The sequence below is a fragment of the Squalius cephalus genome (genome assembly GCF_949319135.1).
Source record: "Squalius cephalus genome assembly, chromosome: 6".
Taxonomy (NCBI): domain Eukaryota; kingdom Metazoa; phylum Chordata; class Actinopteri; order Cypriniformes; family Leuciscidae; genus Squalius; species Squalius cephalus.
Genome location: NC_137127.1, coordinates 44,154,927 through 44,173,197, shown reverse-complemented (window position 1 = coordinate 44,173,197; position 18,271 = coordinate 44,154,927). Strand labels below are relative to the sequence as shown.

Here is an 18,271-nt window from a genome sequence, read left to right as displayed (position 1 = left end):
CCTACACCATACTAATAAACTAATGTGGTCTGAAACCATGATTTTGAGTTGTATTGGCCAACCCCTGTAGGTTTCGAAAGCAGCTGTAATAAACATGACAGTTGGTAGATATGTTTGCTCAATCTAAAAAAAAAAAAACCTTATCTCTCCTATAAACAGAATAAACAAGTTTCCTTCATCTCACACATGTAGTTCTTGTTCATGTTTTTGCCTAAGACTTATAATAGCAATTCTAATAGTGATATATGAAATAAAGCAAAAAAAAAATTGTTTTTTATCAAAATGTATTTTCAAGATTGTTTTTTAAATCTGTAACTTTTCCACCACTAATATATTTCACATAGACTCTAAAGGCTAATCCTTTTCCTGTAGACTTGTTATGGCTTGAAAATGGTATGGATGGTTAAGCAAGTTTGTCTAAACGCCTTTCATACATGAAGTCATTATTCTCATTAAAATATGAAGTCATCTGCATGGCATTTGGTTCAAAAGGGCATTTCACTCTTGTGATTCACATTCATGAACATACTTCCTCATTTAGCCACCTGATGTCACCAAGTTCCACTTTATTTGACGTATAACAATAGAATACAAAGAGAGATAACATTCACATTATAATGTCATACTGTCAACAGGAAATATTTTGCATAGGCAACTACATGTTTTGTCTGCTGAAACAGCACCAGTATATTCATAATGCTCATGTAAGACAATTACTGCATATTATAATATCTTTAAAGTAAAAAATATACACAATCTCATATTTTAATGACCTTAGTCCATCTAAATCCAATCTTCAGGACAGAACGACATATCAAAGCATCCATTCTAAAATTTAGGGATTTGACTTAATGGAAAGTGCATCTCTTTGAGAACAATATCATTTCTAAAAGTAAAAAATATATCTAGAGAGAGAGACATTTGTAAGGACTTCAAAACAACGGTTTAAAAGTCATCTGGACTTTGACACGTTCAGGAATGAAACTTTTCATTTCTCACAACAGAACTAGAGATATGCATATCTATATTTCATCAAGAGGACTAATGACTGCTATGAACTATCAGCTGACATTGAAATCAACTACGACAAGCTGGCAAACATGAGGTAGCAAATCATAATCCGGTAGAGAACAGTCTTATTCAATCCCTTGTGCTATTTCAATGGAAATGTCTTCAGTTACACCTCTAAAAACTGTTTTTAGCAAATAACTCCAGCTATTACTTCAACATCAGAAACATGATATCATGATCAGCTTTGCGGGTACGTTCGCATTAGGATGTCCATAACATGCTCGATCTCCTGGATTTCCCATGTGGCCGGACCATGAGAGTCTAAAGATGAGGAAGAGGATGCTGATGGAGATTTGGACAGGGATGGTAGATACTTCACTAGATCGTCGGCCGTGACGGAGAAACCTTGCAGAAGATTCGCCTCCGGTTCAAACACAGACGCGTCGATGTCCAGGAGAAGTTTATCTAAAGCTACATCCTGAGGACAACCGAGACACGCCACCTCTGATTTGATGGACGGCACCATGTTGGACGTTCTTTCAGTCCTCGAACTCGACTGCGTGAGCCTGGCATCTCCTGTTAGATTCTCTACAGAGCCGAGCGGAGCCCGAGGAGGCGCACAAGGCCCTTGACCCGCATCTATGACTGTATCTAGATCTTTGAGAATAACAGAGATGGCTGAAGATAAAGAGAAATCCTCCTCTGAAGTCCAGGCCATGACATCCTCCTCCATATTTTCATCATTCAGCGAGAACAGAGGAGCATTATGCTCTGTCGAAGGAGACCCGCTGGGAAAATCGGGCTCCAACCCGGAGTGAGTTTGTGATTTAGTGGGAATTTTTACAGGGGAGAGAGACTCTACCTGCGCCCGGACCTCGGACTGGACCTGCCGCAGTGTGTTGTTGATCAGAACCGAGCGTAATAAGCTGGGCTCCACGAGGGCCTGGTCACGGTGGAACTTCTCCATGGAGATGTCCAGCACAGACTGCAGCTGATTCTCCCACGCTCCTCCTCTTCCCTCCACCTCCCGCTGGACGAGCTTACGCTTCTGTCCTTTGGCCACCATTTCACACTCTGCAAAACAACAGCGAGTTTGAGTTTATAGTGCAAATATAAGACCGCTCTAGCTCCAACATCAATACTAAATAGACACTTTGTACTGTAGAGTAAAATGCCCTGCTTAAAGGGATAGTTCACCCAAAAATGAAAATTCTGTCATCATTTACTCTCCCTCAAGTTGTTCCAAACCTGTATGACTTTCTTTCTTCTGCTAAACACAAAAGAAGATATTTTAAAGAAGGTTGGTAATTAAACAGTTGCTGGACCCCATTGACATCCATAGTATTTTTTTTTTTTCCTACTATGGAAGTCAATGGGGTCCATCAGTCGTTTGGTTACCGACTTTCTTCAAAATATCTTCTTTTGTGTTCAGTAGAAGAAAGAAAGTCATACAGGTTTGGAACAACTTGAGGGAGAGTAAATGATGACAGAATTTTCATTTTTGGGTGAACTATCCCTTTATGAACAACGTGCATTTACTTTTAAACTGTAACATATTTAGATACAGGTTTAGCATGTGCAGGTTGGATGATGATACATCAGATAATGTGTTATAAAGAGAAATAAATAAATAACTTTTTTCTATTTTAGCAAAAAAAAAATTTTTTTAACTGAAATCAAAATATACAAAAGTTAAACTCATTTTATTTCAGCAAGTTGCCAAAGCAACACTTCTCTTTAATTTAGTTTAACTTTCATTTAGTTTAACTAGATGTACTACAATTACAAAAAACTGAAATAGAACTAATAAAAAAACTATTAAAAATGACAAAAACACACCAGAATTACAAAAACATTCAAGTTAAAACAGAAAAAAATCTATAATAGTATCTAAATTATATTAAAAATAATACTGGGGAGAAGCTGAACCCCACTTATACAGTATACAGACTTTTGATATCATTGACATAAAATACTGAATTAACTATTTTATTTAAAATTGTGTTTTGGCAATTTAATTGACGGAGTAAAAAAGATTAATATAAAAGGTCATTTTTTTCTATAACTTACTTACAGGTATATATATAAATATTTAATTGCCCATATTTAAATTAATAAAATAATATAATATATAATGAATTGTGAATTCTAATTGAACGATTTTTACTCAATTAGCCTATAGGTTTTAATGAATAGCAATGATGTATGAAATGAACATCTAACTCATGGAATTTTTCAAAAACAACCCCATGAATTATAATAAGAAATCAATTAAAAAAATAATAACCTAACAGTATTAACAACATGCCACTTGGGGCCTTCTGTGCCAGTTAATAATATAATAATATCAGGAAATAAAAATAAATCCACAAATCTAAAAAAAAACAAGGTGACTACAAATCCTTCATTAACAAATTCACACACACAAAAACTTTGATATTCAACATAATGTCACAGACCACCATTTTCCACAGGCACAAAATTAGATTTGACTGTTTTGACTGACTAAAACACACGAATGTTGAAAATTCAGATAAAATTACAATAATAAAGAGTTGAGATGATTTTGTGCCAAGAGAAAAATTTGTGGGTGGGTGGGGGGTCATTTTGACCTATAATATTTAATACAATTTAATACAATTACCTAAAACGCACCTAAACTTCCGGACATAATGTATCATGTTTAAAAAAAGAAAAGAAAAAGAATGTAACGTAAACGTATCATGTTTAACTTCATTAGACTTCTTTCGAACTGTATTTCGATATTTTGCGATAACCCAATAATCGTTTTTAATCCTGAATTGTATATAAAAAGTAACTTAATAAGTTAGAAAAAATAAACTAACTTAGGCATAATCACTAACGTTAACAGTTACATCTGCCCGTTTCCAGAAGTTTGTGTAAGCAGAAATCAGTGCTAGCTTAGCATGGTAACTATCCATTATTACTGTCTGTATCACGTTAAACTCACCTGTAAAGTATGTAAACCAACTCCAAACTCGATGTAACTATTGTAAGTTTATACAGTAATTTGACCCCTATAAACTGTATAACGCTGCCGAAGAGTCGGACTCGTTTGCTCTGCTGGAATTTTTTTGTCCCGCCAGTGATTCAATCAGTTCTGACGTCACGCCGGAGTCAGGAATGCTGGGTATTGTAGTTGTATAAGTACCAGTCTATCTATGGTAAGTACTTACAAGTTCTTAAAGGTACAAACACCTAAAAAAGACTTTTTTCGCCACATAATAATACACATAAGTAACAAGAAAAACTAGCACGAAAATCTTTATTTTAAAAACAGAAAATAAAAAAAATCGACATTATTAGTAGGCACATTACATAACCTGGATTTTAATTCAATGTTTTAGGCAAAACAAAACAGAGAGTAATTTTTCCATCCAACCATCTGTTTTTCAGTAAGTACAAAATACATTTCTAAACGATGATTAACTAAAGCTTTGCAGCATGTTTCTTTCATGTGTTCATGAAAAAAAAAAACAATCAGAATCAAAAATCATTCTCAGTTAACATATGTTACTCACTGCAGAGCCAAATGATGTCCAGCTCCCCCTCTCTGGACATAATGGGTGGAGCTTGACTTAACTATTTAGGGAAAGAGACTTTCAAGCTCCACCCATTACATCCAGAGAGGGGGAGCTGGATGTCAAGTTCTCTGCAGTGAACAGCCTCTCAAAAATAAAGTCATTTTGGACAGTGCAAAATACACTAGAATTACTGAGTGCACTTAAACAAAGCCTTGAGTAGATTAACTATATTCTCCACTAACTCCGACTGTCTTTCCATCCCATTCAGAAGTGGAAAGGCACTTGACAAAGAAATGGCCCAGGTCATATTTGGAGATGACTCTTCCTTTTAACATGTTCTCAGTCACGGTGTATTTTTCTGTCAGAGGCTTGTCATCTGGAAAGACAACAAATATTAATCAAAGTATTTCTTGATCAACTGTTGGTGTTGAAGGTCCTGGCAGCAACATATAAATAACCAAAACAGCAATTCTAAACACAATTCAATCATGACAGGACAATGAACAAACAATGAATCAGACTATTTAAATGTTGAGAAAGCAATCTCATTGGCTGCAGGATCAGCAGAAGCCAATCAGCTTGTGCCTTGTGGCAATGATGTGATTTTCTTGCAACATTTCATGTAAGGACCTATCAGCCTGCGCCATCTAGAGTTTCATGACTTAACTGAAATTCATATTTTAGGGATGTGGGTCACTTAATGCTAATTACCAGCAATATGTGGAGGCATGACTGCTATATAGTCCAGTCCTGACTGCTTCAGGACAGTGTACATTCTGTCATGATCTTCAGTGACCGGCACCAGACGAGGAGGAACTCTGGCACGATCCCACAGGAGGAACGCTGTGAAAAGAGAAAGAGAGAGCGATGACAAATTCTTCATATGCAAGTATGCACTTACACACTAATGAAGGAGAAATATGGATTGAAACACCTCAGACATTGATACCTGACATGCATGCCACAACTTTGCGGATTCCACGAGCTTTCATGACCTCCAGAATGTTCCGTGTTCCCTCAGACATCATTGTTGTGGGACCAGCAAACAAAATTTCATAGAACAAGTTTAGTTCACCCGTCCTACTTTTTTTACTCTAAAGGGTTTGTTCACACTTGGCATGTTTTAATTCGATTAAAACGAACCCTGCTGTGATTGCTTTGTTAGTGCGTTTCATTTGAACATGTGTGAGCGCTGCCATCTGAACCCTGGAGCGCACTAAACAAGACTCCTGAAAAGATGGGTCTCGGTCCACTTCCAAACAAACTCTGGTGCGGTTCGAATGATATATGAACGCAACAAGGGACATGATGTGACAAGATGCGACCCTAAAAAGGACAGAATGCTCAAGCACACCTGTTTTTTCTCATCATAGTCACGATGATGTTGCCCATTACGGTTCAGTACAGGCATCAGAACCGCGTCTCCCAGCAGCAGATCTTCGTTTGTGTGTGACGGAGGGATTCCTGTCGCTGTTTTGACTCCTTTACACATTTTATAAGCTCTTCACGAGTTCTCAGCTGGTCAAAATACCATCATATGTAGCTACGCACACACAACGAGCGCATTTAGCCCAGCACACAGCATTCACTCAAAAAAATAAGCTGTTGAAAACTTTTCCACGAAAATGATTTACATTTTTCCAACAAAATCTAATTTGTTTGAAATGATTTGTTGTAATCTTGTTGTATGAACTTAAATTCATTTAGTCATTCCTGCTAGATAAAGTTTTGTCGGGTCGACTACATTTAATTTTTGCCCTGCCTAAAATCGCCAACATTATAATTTCAGCTAGTTTGACTCTACAGTTTCTTCCAATGATAGAAGATACTAGTGTTCAATTAAATTAAAACCACTTTTTACAGAGTAATATTGAATATTACTTATGCAGATCTGCGAAAGAGGTTTAATGCATGTATAGTGTATACTGAGTGCCCACAGCCCTAAACTAAACACAGTCGCCACTCTTCTGCATAATGGTAACCACAAAATTCAAAAACATTACAGAAAGTCCTCTAAGTTTCTTACATAACTGAATATTAAACATTAACATTAACTAACAACATCTTTCCATTTACAGAAAAATACATAAATTAACACTTTAATCCCTAAATTTACCCTCCTAAGGGCCTGCTCACATATCGCGTCTTTTGCGCGCGCAAGTTCGTTATTTCAAATGTAGCCGCGCGGTATGCGCGCTCATAATGGAAGCGACGCGGTCGCGGTGCGACGCGCTCGTTTTTTCCAAGCGCGTCCGCGCCGCATCGAGATAAAAACATCTCAACTTTTCAGAATGCCGCAAGCGCACCGCAGGTCACGTGACAAGAACCAAGCTTAGCAACGACAGACGCCTCCGAAGCGCAACCACCTCGAGCGCTTTGGAAAAAGGAGAACGCGGCGCGCCTAGCGTTTTCGACGCGTTTTTATGCGCGATATGTGAGCGCCGCCTAATGCAGTCCCTTGCAAAGCATGCTGGGAACTACAGATCCACTGCCCAGTTAGTTGTCAACAAAAATGATTAATGTAGTTTTCACACAAATTAAGTAAGTAAACTTCAGTTTTAAATATATTAGGTTGATTGAACACAATTAAATTAAGTTGTGACAAAAATATTAAACAATAGTGATACTTTTGCTTATTTAAATTTTTTGAGTGTTGTTTTGGATGTTCGGTAAGGTCTGTTGCAAAATATACAGTACATAATAAAAATCGACCAATCAGGTTGTGAACATAACCCGATGCCTTTAGGTTCGGTGTTACAATGCCAGTGTGAATGCTAAGTAGACCAGGACTCATTTTTTTGGTCTGGACCAAACGAACCAAGCGAACCGCACTACAAGTGTGAACACACCCTAAATTAAATCGAATTACTTAAATACAATAGGGTTTTCAAGCTGACGTTACTTAAAATTTTGAGTAAAATTAATTTATATCTTGTACTGGTGTGTATATAAGGACAAAAATAGCTACATTACTAAGTGCATTTCTTTTTAGGTTAAGTAAACTCACTGAGATCATTTCTTGTCCCCAGAATGATGATGACTGCATCCTGACCCTCCAGGGTCTTCTTCACATCTTCTTTGTTCAGAACATCTCCCACTACCACTCTGGAGGCCTTGTGGTCTGAAGGAAGCCTTGCAGCGTCTCTCACCAGCACAGTCACACTGTAACCTGGGACCGCAAATAATTGAAGACGTGAGAAGAATCGGCAAAATAGATCATGCAAGATGGCTGTTTGGTCAGGATGATTATGCCAAAATATTGAATCCTGATTAAAACATTTTAGTTGAATGAACTATAAAACTAGTTGAGCAAACATACTTTTTAAAATTTGGAGTCAAGTTTGGGCCAACTAAAACATTTTAGTTGAATGGACTATAAAACTAGTTGAGCAAACATTTTTTTTTATTTGGAGTCAAGTTTGGGCCATCTAAAACATTTTAGTTGAATGGACTATAAAACTAGTTGAGCAAACATACTTTTTTTAATTTGGAGTCAAGTTTGGGCCAACTAAAACATTTTAGTTGAATGAACTATAAAACTAGATGAGCAAACATACTTTTTAAAATTTGGAGTCAAGTTTGGGCCAACTAAAACATTTTAGTTGAATGGACTATAAAACTAGTTGAGCAAACATACTTTTTTAAATTTGGAGTCAAGTTTGGGCCAACTAAAACATTTTAGTTGAATGGACTATAAAACTAGTTGAGCAAACATACTTTTTTTTATTTGGAGTCAAGTTTGGGCCAACTAAAACATTTTAGTTGAATGAACTATGAAACTAGTTGAGCAAACATACGTTTTTAATTTGGAGTCAAGTTTGGGCCAACTAAAAAAATAACAATTGAAGCAACACTTTGAAGAGAGAAATTGATTGAACATAAAAATTCTGTGGAACTAACTTAGTTACTAAATAATAATTAGTTGAGACAACTTTAAAATGTTTACAGTGCATAAGATTCCCCAGCTATCAATCAAATTTTGTGAATCAAGCTAAGTAAAGCCATAATATCAATAATTATTTTAAAAACCACTCATGAAATTGAGATTATCATATTTTCACTGTGTTCACTGAAAATTTGTTTAAAAAGAAACACAAATTGACCACTATTTTGGCAAAAAAAATTTTTTTATATTTTCATCTATAGTTATTTACTCTAAACAAAAATGACAATAATCCAGCTAAAGTGGAGGCAAACGGATTCTGACCTCTGCAATGTCCAGATAAAAACAGACAAGAAGGTGTAACTTATGCTTATCTTTAAAATGCATACTCTTGTGACTCAGCAGATTAGTTATTATGCATGACTAAGAAGTTTCGCAAAAGTCTCGTGATCTCAATGCATGAAGTGGGAGCAAAACAAATATATAATTTTAACAACGAAATGCCAATCCATAGAAATTGCAGGTTGTTAACATACAACTCATAAAGACTATGTTAATCCTGTTTTCATTCACATTTTCATTTCATTTTCATTATTAAATTCAACTTTCGACACAACAGTTTCTGTTTTACAAGGTCTTTGCTAGGTCAAAGACAGCTGCTGCACTGAAATATTGTGAAGCACAGGAGAAGTTTAAAATATCAGCTGTCCCAGAAGTCATTGTGTGTTTACCTGCGGTCACTGCGATAGGTAAGGTCGCTAACCCCGTCATCCCCGTGCAGCCGAATATTGCCACATTTTTTATAGCATCAGACATATCGGCGAGTAGAAAGGCTCTTGGTCGATTCCACTTGGAAACAGAGATTTTACTGTATAACCCCACGCTCAGGCACTAGCACTATGTCTAGCTGAAATCCTGATCTTGAATGTTATGTCAGTGCTGTCAGTAGAACTAAAGGGGCGTTTTTTGTCCCCACTAGAATTCTGATAAGCCACGCCCTTGATTTGATCTCTGTTTGCTGTTGTTTCTACGGCTACATAAATGACTTCTGATCTGTCCAATCGTTGAATGCTCGTAACTAGCGCAAACCAATCATAGCAAAGAATGAGCAGGTTAAGGGCGGGACTTGTCGGTGGGTGGGTGAATGAATGTAACCAAACCATCTCTGATGTAACACACGCCTATAACTGAATCGAGCTCCCCTTAAAACGTTTTTAAAGGTGAAATGACTTCTAAATAGCTCACTAAAATATGACTTCGTATTTTGACTACCTTTCAGAATATAATGGGTTATTTATAATCAGTCATTAAATGTAGTGTTTTTTGGACTTTTCACACTTCTTTAATACGATAATTTATAACTAGCTAGATTAGCATCATTTTGTGTTGTCTTGTTCCTACTGTTCATACTGTCTAATCAAGGATGGGTTAGTAAATTACAATGTATAGGGTAGCCTACAACGGGGCTAAGGCGCACCTTAAAGAGTGTTCACCCAAAAATGAATATTCTATCATTAATTAGGGGAGAGCGGGGCACAAAGTAACGCTTTTTGACTTTCTCAGTTTGTGTAAATCTACTTATGGTTCAGAGTATTTATTTTTTCCCACATTAATTTCCCACATGTCTAGTACAATTATGTGGTTTTGTTTTATTAATACAGTACATACTTTTTTCTGGATATACCCCGAAAGAATGGAAGTGAAATGTGACAACATGCCCCATAGGTGGGGTACATTGTAACATGTGAGGGGCACATTGTAACATGACATATGACAGCTTAAAATGTTATCTGATCTAATAAAAAAAAATATACAAGACAAACTAAAATATTTTCTAAATAAAATACAATTAAAAAACTCTTTCATATAAAATAATGGCACTTTTTAATAATTAAATATAAACTCATTTTTGAGTTTTGACTACGAACACAGGAAAACACAGCTATACAACATAATTCAAAACAAATAAATAATTAGTCATTTCTGAACATTGACTCTCAGTCTTTATCTCAATAAAATTAATAAAAGTATAGAATATAATAGCATATTTCTAATAGGGGCACATTGTAACGCAGTGTTACAACATGCCCCACCTGCACAACTGGGATTTAAAGTACTGTTAAATAACATATTGGAGATTAAAATAATATCAGATTTGTCTAATTTTAAATAAACACAAAAAAATAGAGATGAAAAATTAACTTAAGTAAGAAATGTACTTTTGCTATGGTTTAATAAATGTCTATGGATATCTTCCAAAAAAATAAAATTTTTGGCGCAATTTTTTCTCTATATAGTGTTGATATGGCAACTAGTAAATACACCAAGTTTCGTCATCCTAGCATGTGTGGAAGTATTTAAAACAAGTGTGTTACAACTAGCCCCGCGTTACGTTGTGCCCCGCGCCCCCCTACTCTCCCTCATGTCGTTCCAAACCTGTAAGACTTTCGTTCATTAGTAGGGAGGTTAAGTGACTTTTGACTTCAAGTCATGATGCAAAGGTCCCCTTTGGTATGGAAGTACCTTAGGGCCATAGAAATAAATTTATCCTAAGACACACGTGAGATCACATTTTGTATCTTATATACGCACATTTTTTAAAAATGGCCGCCGACCATACTTGAGAGGCCCATATCTTTGCTTCTGTTATAGCTATAATGACAAATTTGGTATCAACGTGTACATTTTTGGGGTCAAGGAGTCCAATAAAATAGGTTCCAAGACTAAAAAACAATAATGTTGTCCTTACCATGACAATTGGAGGTGAAGTATGCAATTTTTTATTAAAAAACACATGCCAAACACACAGTGTTTCGGCGCCAGAGGTTTTTTCCTAAAATGCTCGATTTTGACATCTTAATTTCAAAAGGCTATATCTTAAAAGTGATAAAAGATAGAGACTTTCTGTAAATTAGAGAAATATTAAGGATGACCCAAAGTTTATGTAGGGATTACATTTTCCCATCTAATTTGCATATTATGACGTCATTATGGTGGCGGCCATCTTGGATTATAGAATTTTCATGAAAAGTCACGTTTAAATGATAAAATGATCAAATGCAGCACTTCTTTCCCCCCAAAATGTCCCTCACCTTCTGTATGCTATATTGCACAATACTGAATGCTCAGGTAAATAGTAAGTAGTAAACAAACTGTGTAAATCATTACTAATAAATGGTAGAAACAAACCGAATGCAAGTAGCGGTTGGCCTTTTGCTGTAGAGATTTTCTATTTACTACATATAGTAAATCATCCTCATTGGCCAAGTACTCAAAAGCCGGCATTCCCATCAGCTTGTGATAGACTATGCATAATAGCCCCTCTGCCCTGTGTCACACCGTCTCTGCTCCTGCTGCGAGCAGCGCGGCCAAATCTGCCTCGCGCGCACGCCGAGTGTGCACAGCTCGGACTACTGTCATTGTCATTGCGACTCCCCACCCTGCCTCCATGTTGCCCCCTAACTGTCCTATGAATACTTTGACCTCGTCTAACATACCCAGTGGCATTAGACAAACAAAGTCTCCACCACAATACTGTCGCCGCGATTGTGGAGAGGCACACACGGTAAAAATATCCCGCCTCGTTCCCCACAACACTAACACGCCTGCTAACTTCGCGATGAACACTCCGACCCCGAGAAACATTGTTCCCACCACTGACATTGGGTAAAGGACCATCTAAATTGGGCAAAGGATTCACCGTTTGTGCTTGGTGTAGGGCTATACTTTCACTTTCAGAATCAGGCAGATATTCCCCTTCAGAATCAGGGTCCACGAATAGAAGACCCAACACTTCATTGCGGGTAAGCTTTATTGATGCCATTAGATAATAATAATAATAATAATAATAATAATCTAATGCAAATACTCGCTGACGTTGACAATATTGCTCTGATAAAATGGCTCACTCGCACACTAGCTCCGCTTTTGTTCGCACTGATTCAATGCACTCTAGCTCGAAGATTTTGTATAGAAGCATGACGTTTTTTTGAGTCGGGGATGAAGTATGACATGTCTGCCATCTAATGGAGGGTAGGTTGAACGAAATTTGACACCCTATTTGACAAAATCGGCCGTTTTATTCAGTGGACTGCCTGAGGTGGGACCACGACACCAATCTGCTCCTAGTGACTGATCACTGAATTCGCTATATCTATGCTAAATGTTTTCAAGTAGTCATATGACACACATTCCTCTTTTATGCATGGCCTCCACCAGATATCTACTACCACTTTGCTGGTGTAGTTTCATTGCCAGATATAGCGAAGCTGGTGTTTCCCTCTCTCTTATGTGACGAGGAACATTGCCATGTTTCTTGGATCTGCATCTTACAGAGTTGAAAATTATTTGCTGCCCAATGGATGTTGCAGCCTGGAACTTCTCAGGTCCAGGAGGTGGCTGATCAATACCTGATCCATCAAGAAGCATGTGTAAGAACGATCTCAGCATGGGAGGGATAGAATCAGCTTCACAGGAAGTTGAGAAGGCACCTGTAAAAGCATGCTTCATGGGGAGATACTCTTGCCGGAGGATTTTGGCTGCTTTGAAGATGATGGAGACATCGGTAGAAGTGTTGTTTTTCATGTTAGCAACAGCTTTGCTCAGGTCATCATCAAATACAACGGACCAGACACGATTTATTTATACTGATCTGATGTCAGGAATCAGGCGTTCAATATCCTTCCGAAGGCGTGTGGTGTTGCATTTGATGTTTGGAAATCCAAGATCAGCAATGCGCTCGTCATAGAGGGCTGTCAAGTCAGACATTGCCAGTGATTCCCCTGAGCAACGATAGTCCTCGATGTATTCGAGCAACTCATTGAGAACATGTGCTCTGATGACCTGAGTTGCATTACTTTCAGTTGAGTCACATCCAACAGTTTCTGCTTTTCTATAGAGCCTAGTCAGGCATGCACGATGATAAACAGCATTAATAGAAACCATGTCACCAGCAGCTAGTTCAGCCAATAGATGCCTGTCACCCACCACCTGAGCACATTCTTTCACTTTTCTATCCAAGCCAAGGGTGGCAGCCCTCCTCAGTTCCTTTTTTTTGCCCACTTCACCACAGAAGAGACACAGTTTATCAAATGGTTCACATGATGATGTTGAGGGTCTGGGTAAAGCGAGTGTGGTGGACTTGTCACTCATGCGCCATGTTTTTACTGGACTCACAGACTCTTCATGCTTTTTTCTTTTTCTTGCTCTCTCAACTTTTTGTTTATCAATCGCATTTCTGCAGCTTTTGTGCCACACCATAGGATTTTGAATCATCAGCTGAACTACATCCTGACTACCACCACTAATGTCCACTATAAACTCAGGCAGATCCCCTAATGCCTTCAGCTCCTGGATGTTATCTAAAGCTTCTTTGTAACATGATTGCAATCTTTCAGGATTGTTTCTCAGTTTTAATGATGAAGAGGGATCTATCCATCCATCCATCTTCTTCCGCTTATCCGGGGCCGGGTCGCGGGGGCAGCAGTCTAAGCAGAGATGCCCAGACTTCCCTCTCCCTAGACACTTCCTCCAGCTCTTCCGGGGGGACACCGAGGTGTTCCCAGGCCAGCCGGGAGACATAGTGTCTCCATAGTCTGTCCTAGGTCTTCCCGGGAAGGCGTCCAGGAGGCATCCGGAACTGACCGCAAATTACTGCAAAAGCTGCACCGATCCGTCTGTCAATCTCCCGTTCCATCCTTCCCTCACTCGTGAACAAAACCCCAAGATACTTAAACTCCTCCACTTGAGGCAGGAACTCTCCACCAACCTGAAGTGGGCAAGCCACCCTTTTCCGGCCTCGGATTTGGAGGTGTTGATTCTCATCCCAGCCGCTTCACACTCGGCTGCAAACCGTCCCAGTGCATGCTGAAGTTCCTGGTTTGATGAGGCCAACATGACAACATCATCTGCAAAGAGCAGAGACGAAATCGTGTTGTCACCAACCCTGACACCCTCCGGCCCCTGGCTGCGCCTAGAAATTCTGTCCATAAAAATTATGAACAGAACCGGCGACAAAGGGCAGCCCTGCCGGAGTCCAACATGCACTGGGAGTCCCGCAAGCCAACCAGGCCCGATAGGACTCCTTCTTCAGCTTGACGGCATCCCTTACTTCCGGTGTCCACCACCGGGTTCGGGGATTGCCGCCTCGACAGGCACCGGAGACCTTACGGCCACAGCTCCGAGCGGCCGCTTCGACAATGGAGGTGGAGAACATGGTCCACTCGGACTCAATATCTCCAACCTCCCTCGGGATCCGGTCGAAGCTCCACCGGAGGTGGGAGTTGAAGATCTCTCTGACAGGAGACTCGGTCAAACGTTCCCAGCAGACCCTCACAGTACGCTTGGGTCTGCCGAGTCTGTCCAGCTTCCTCCCCCGCCATCGGATCCAACTCACCACCAGGTGGTGATCAGTTGACAGCTCCACCCCTCTCTTTACCCGAGTGTCCAAGACATACGGCCGCAGGTCAGATGAAACGACCACAAAGTCGATCATCGACCTACGGCCTAGGGTGTCCTGGTGCCACGTGCACTGATGGACACCCTTATGCTTGAACATGGTGTTCGTTATGGACAAGCTGTAACTAGCACAGAAGTCCAATAACTGAACACCGCTCGGGTTCAGATCAGGGGGGCCGTTCCTCCCAATCACGCCCCTCCAGGTGTCACTGCCACTGCCTACGTGGGCATTGAAGTCCCCCAGTAGAACGACGGAGTCCCCAGTTGGAGCACTTTCCAGCACCCCTCCCAGAGACCCCAAGAAGGCCGGGTACGCTGCACTGCCGTTTGGCCCGTAGGCACACACGACAGTGAGAGACCTATCCCCGACCCGAAGGCGCAGGGAAACGACCCTTTCGTTCACCGGGGTGAACTCCAACACATGGCGGCTGAGCTGGGGGGCTATAAGCAAACCCACACCAGCCCGCCACCTCTCACCATGGGCAACTCCAGAGTGGTGAAGAGTCCATCCTCTCTCGAGGAGTGCGGTTCCAGAGCCCAAGCCGTGCGTAGAGGTGATCCCGACTATCTCTAGTCGGAACCTCACGCACAATCTCAGGCTCCTTCCCCGCCAGCGAGGTGACGTTCCACGTCCCTAGAGCTAGCTTCCGTGTCCAGAGATCAGGTTGTCGAGGCCCCCACCTTCGACTGCCGCCCGATCCTCTCAGCACTGACCTCTTACGGTCCCTCCTGCAGGTGGTGAGCCCACGGGAAGGCGGCCCCACGTCGCTCCTTCGGGTTGAGCCCGGCCGGACCCCGTGGGGGGAGGCCCGGCCACCAGGCGTTCGCATACGAGCCCCAACCCCGGGCCTGGCTCCAGGGTGGGGCCCCGGCTGCGCCATACCGTGCGACGTCACGGTCCTCGGTTTAATGTTTTTTCAATCTTTAGGGCGGACTGACATAGGAAGCATAAACTCCAGTCACGGCATTCCATTATGGCTAATCTGAAAAAAGAAATGAAGTTGCTTTAACATCATAAGAGAGATAATATGAGCATTAACAAGCATTCGCAAAAGTAAAAAAATATCAAATAATGAAGCTAACTAACTAGCTAGCAACATGTAGGCTATGTGCTTGCTTCAATAAAAATGACGCTAACTAGTCACTAGCTAGTTATGATGAAGCTAACTAGTTACTAGCGACCTAGTTATAATGAAGCTAACTAGTTACTAGCTAGCTAGTTACTAGTTATCTAACATTAAAAGCATTTTTCTATTTAATGAGGAAGTCATACGAACCTCAAAGTGTTAACCTGTCACCTCTGACCTTCAACAGCTGTCACAGCTCCTGGTGCAGATGGGATGTGTTGTTGCAGGAACTGATTTGCTATAGGCTACTCCTGACTGGTCGAAATCTCATGCTACTTAGGACAAATGTAATGTACAGAAGTAGCTGCACTGCTTAAATACAAAATTTAAGTTTTTGAAGGAAAAGATAAGTAAAGTCACTCTGATGACACAATTTTTATGTGAAATGTGCATATTTACCCCCAATTGTCATGGTATGGGGAAAAATTTTGTTTTTTTAAACTTGAAACCAATTTTATTGGATTCCTTGACCCCAAAAATGTACACTTTGACACCAAATTTGTCATTATAGTGATAACAGAAGCAAAGATATGGGCTCTAGAGTATTTTCGGCGCATTGGCGGCCATTTTTTAAAAAACCTGTTTATTTCTGATACAAAGTGTGATCTCACTTGTGTCTTAGGATAAATTTATTTGTATGACCCTAAGGTACTTCCATACCAAAGACGACCTTTGCATCATGACTTGAAGTAAAAGGCCTATTTTTTGGGCTTAACCTCCCTACTACATCTTCAGAACACAAATGAAGAAATTTTTGATGAAATCTGAGAACTTTCTGTCAACAACTGACACTTTGATGCTTCAAAAAGTTCATCAAGAGATTGATCAACTAATCCATATGAATTGAGCGGTTTAGTCACAAATTTCTGAAGAGACACAACCACTTTATATGATGAACAGATTTAATTTAGGCTTTTATTGACATTTCAATAACATTGATCAGCGAACATCAACAGAAGCTCAACTGAACCTGCCTGACGAGAATGAACCTCATTGGTTCTTGTGGAAGCTCAAACTGCTGCGTAACAGGAGAATGAACCTCATTGGTTCTCGCACGTCAAGAGAACATGCTTGAAATTTCATTTACCACAACTGATGTGTGCATTGATGAATGTTTATTTGTGAACAAAAGTCTAAATTCAATCTGTTCATCATATACTGGTAAAGGGATCGTGTCTCTTCAGAAAATTTGGACTAAACCGCTCAAATGGATTCGCTTTACAATCTCTTTATGAACTTTTTAAAAAAAAAAATATTTAGGGGTTTGGAATGACATGAGGGTGAGCAAGCCAATTAATGACAGAATTTAAATTTTTTGTTGAACTAACCCTTTAAGAAAAGGTGAATGTTTGTGCCATCTAGTGGTTTAAGGAGAGTAAAGTCAATTGCTCCTTTGTACCATCAACATTGTAGAGAGGATGGCTTTACAAATCAGGGTTAAAAATCATGTTTTGGTTCTTCTATATACAGTTCATAGTCATAGGCTATTTGATTAATATGTTGATATGATATATTAATATAGCCTACCGAACTAGAATCTGCTTCATACCTTAAATATAGTAGCCTACTATTTACCCCATAATAAAGTATGATAAAACAGAGGACCACATGTCAAGATGACTGATCCTTGTAAAAAAAAAAAGAAAAAGTGTGCTTAATTGTATCAAATGTGCACTTGTAGTGTGTAGGCTACGCCAAGGGCTACTTAAAATTTTAAAAGTAGCCTATGTTTAAAAACCTGTTCTTTCAAATATTATAATATTAATGGAATAAAAGGTGTAAAATTAGACTTTCATGACTATGTTTCTAAATATTCCAAATATATACAAATATAATTTGATAGCAAATGTGTTTAAATACATAAAAATTACATTAAAGTATATTTTAGTTCACCATAAATGCTCGATCAGTGCATCCAACACTAAGCTTTAACCAAGTTTCTGGAAAATTATGAAATTGCATATATATCAAAGTCCATGGGCTAATTTTAGAGGGATTTTGGGGCACTTTTTTTTATCTAGCCAGTGAAACCAGTATAACCCAGCACACCACATTAGGCTAGTTCATATAATTGTAGACCGATATTTTCAGAAGAGTGCTAGTCTATAATAGTAATAGGCTTAATTTAATGGCAAAAGAAGGCTATGGGAAGTCCTCACAAAGATAAGTGCCTCTCAATGTGTGTGTGTGTGTCTCTCTCTGTGTGTGTGTATGCGCGCGCGCACGCGTGGCTTCCCCATCACTGCTGT

At 39.4% G+C, this 18,271-nt stretch overlaps 3 protein-coding genes across 3 annotated transcripts in view; all 3 read right to left on the bottom strand.

The window, feature by feature from the left end:
• lbhl (LBH regulator of WNT signaling pathway, like) overlaps window positions 1-18,271 on the bottom strand; it is a 489,980-nt gene that overhangs the window by 397,233 nt on the left and 74,476 nt on the right. The gene's annotated exons all lie outside the window — the stretch shown is intronic.
• On the bottom strand, window positions 540-4,151 carry sertad3 (SERTA domain containing 3). The gene is made up of 2 exons (XM_079874775.1): window positions 3,983-4,151; window positions 540-2,085 (listed from the first exon to the last, which is right to left on the bottom strand). The coding sequence occupies exon 2, from the start codon at window positions 2,075-2,077 to the stop codon at window positions 1,250-1,252; it is 828 nt and encodes a 275-aa protein (XP_079730901.1). The 5' UTR covers window positions 2,078-2,085; window positions 3,983-4,151; the 3' UTR covers window positions 540-1,249.
• blvrb (biliverdin reductase B) lies at window positions 4,281-9,403 on the bottom strand. Its single transcript, XM_079874774.1, has 5 exons — window positions 9,171-9,403; window positions 7,564-7,725; window positions 5,506-5,595; window positions 5,268-5,399; window positions 4,281-4,932 (listed from the first exon to the last, which is right to left on the bottom strand). Exons 1-5 carry the CDS (start codon window positions 9,253-9,255, stop codon window positions 4,778-4,780), a joined length of 624 nt encoding a protein of 207 aa, XP_079730900.1. The 5' UTR covers window positions 9,256-9,403; the 3' UTR covers window positions 4,281-4,777.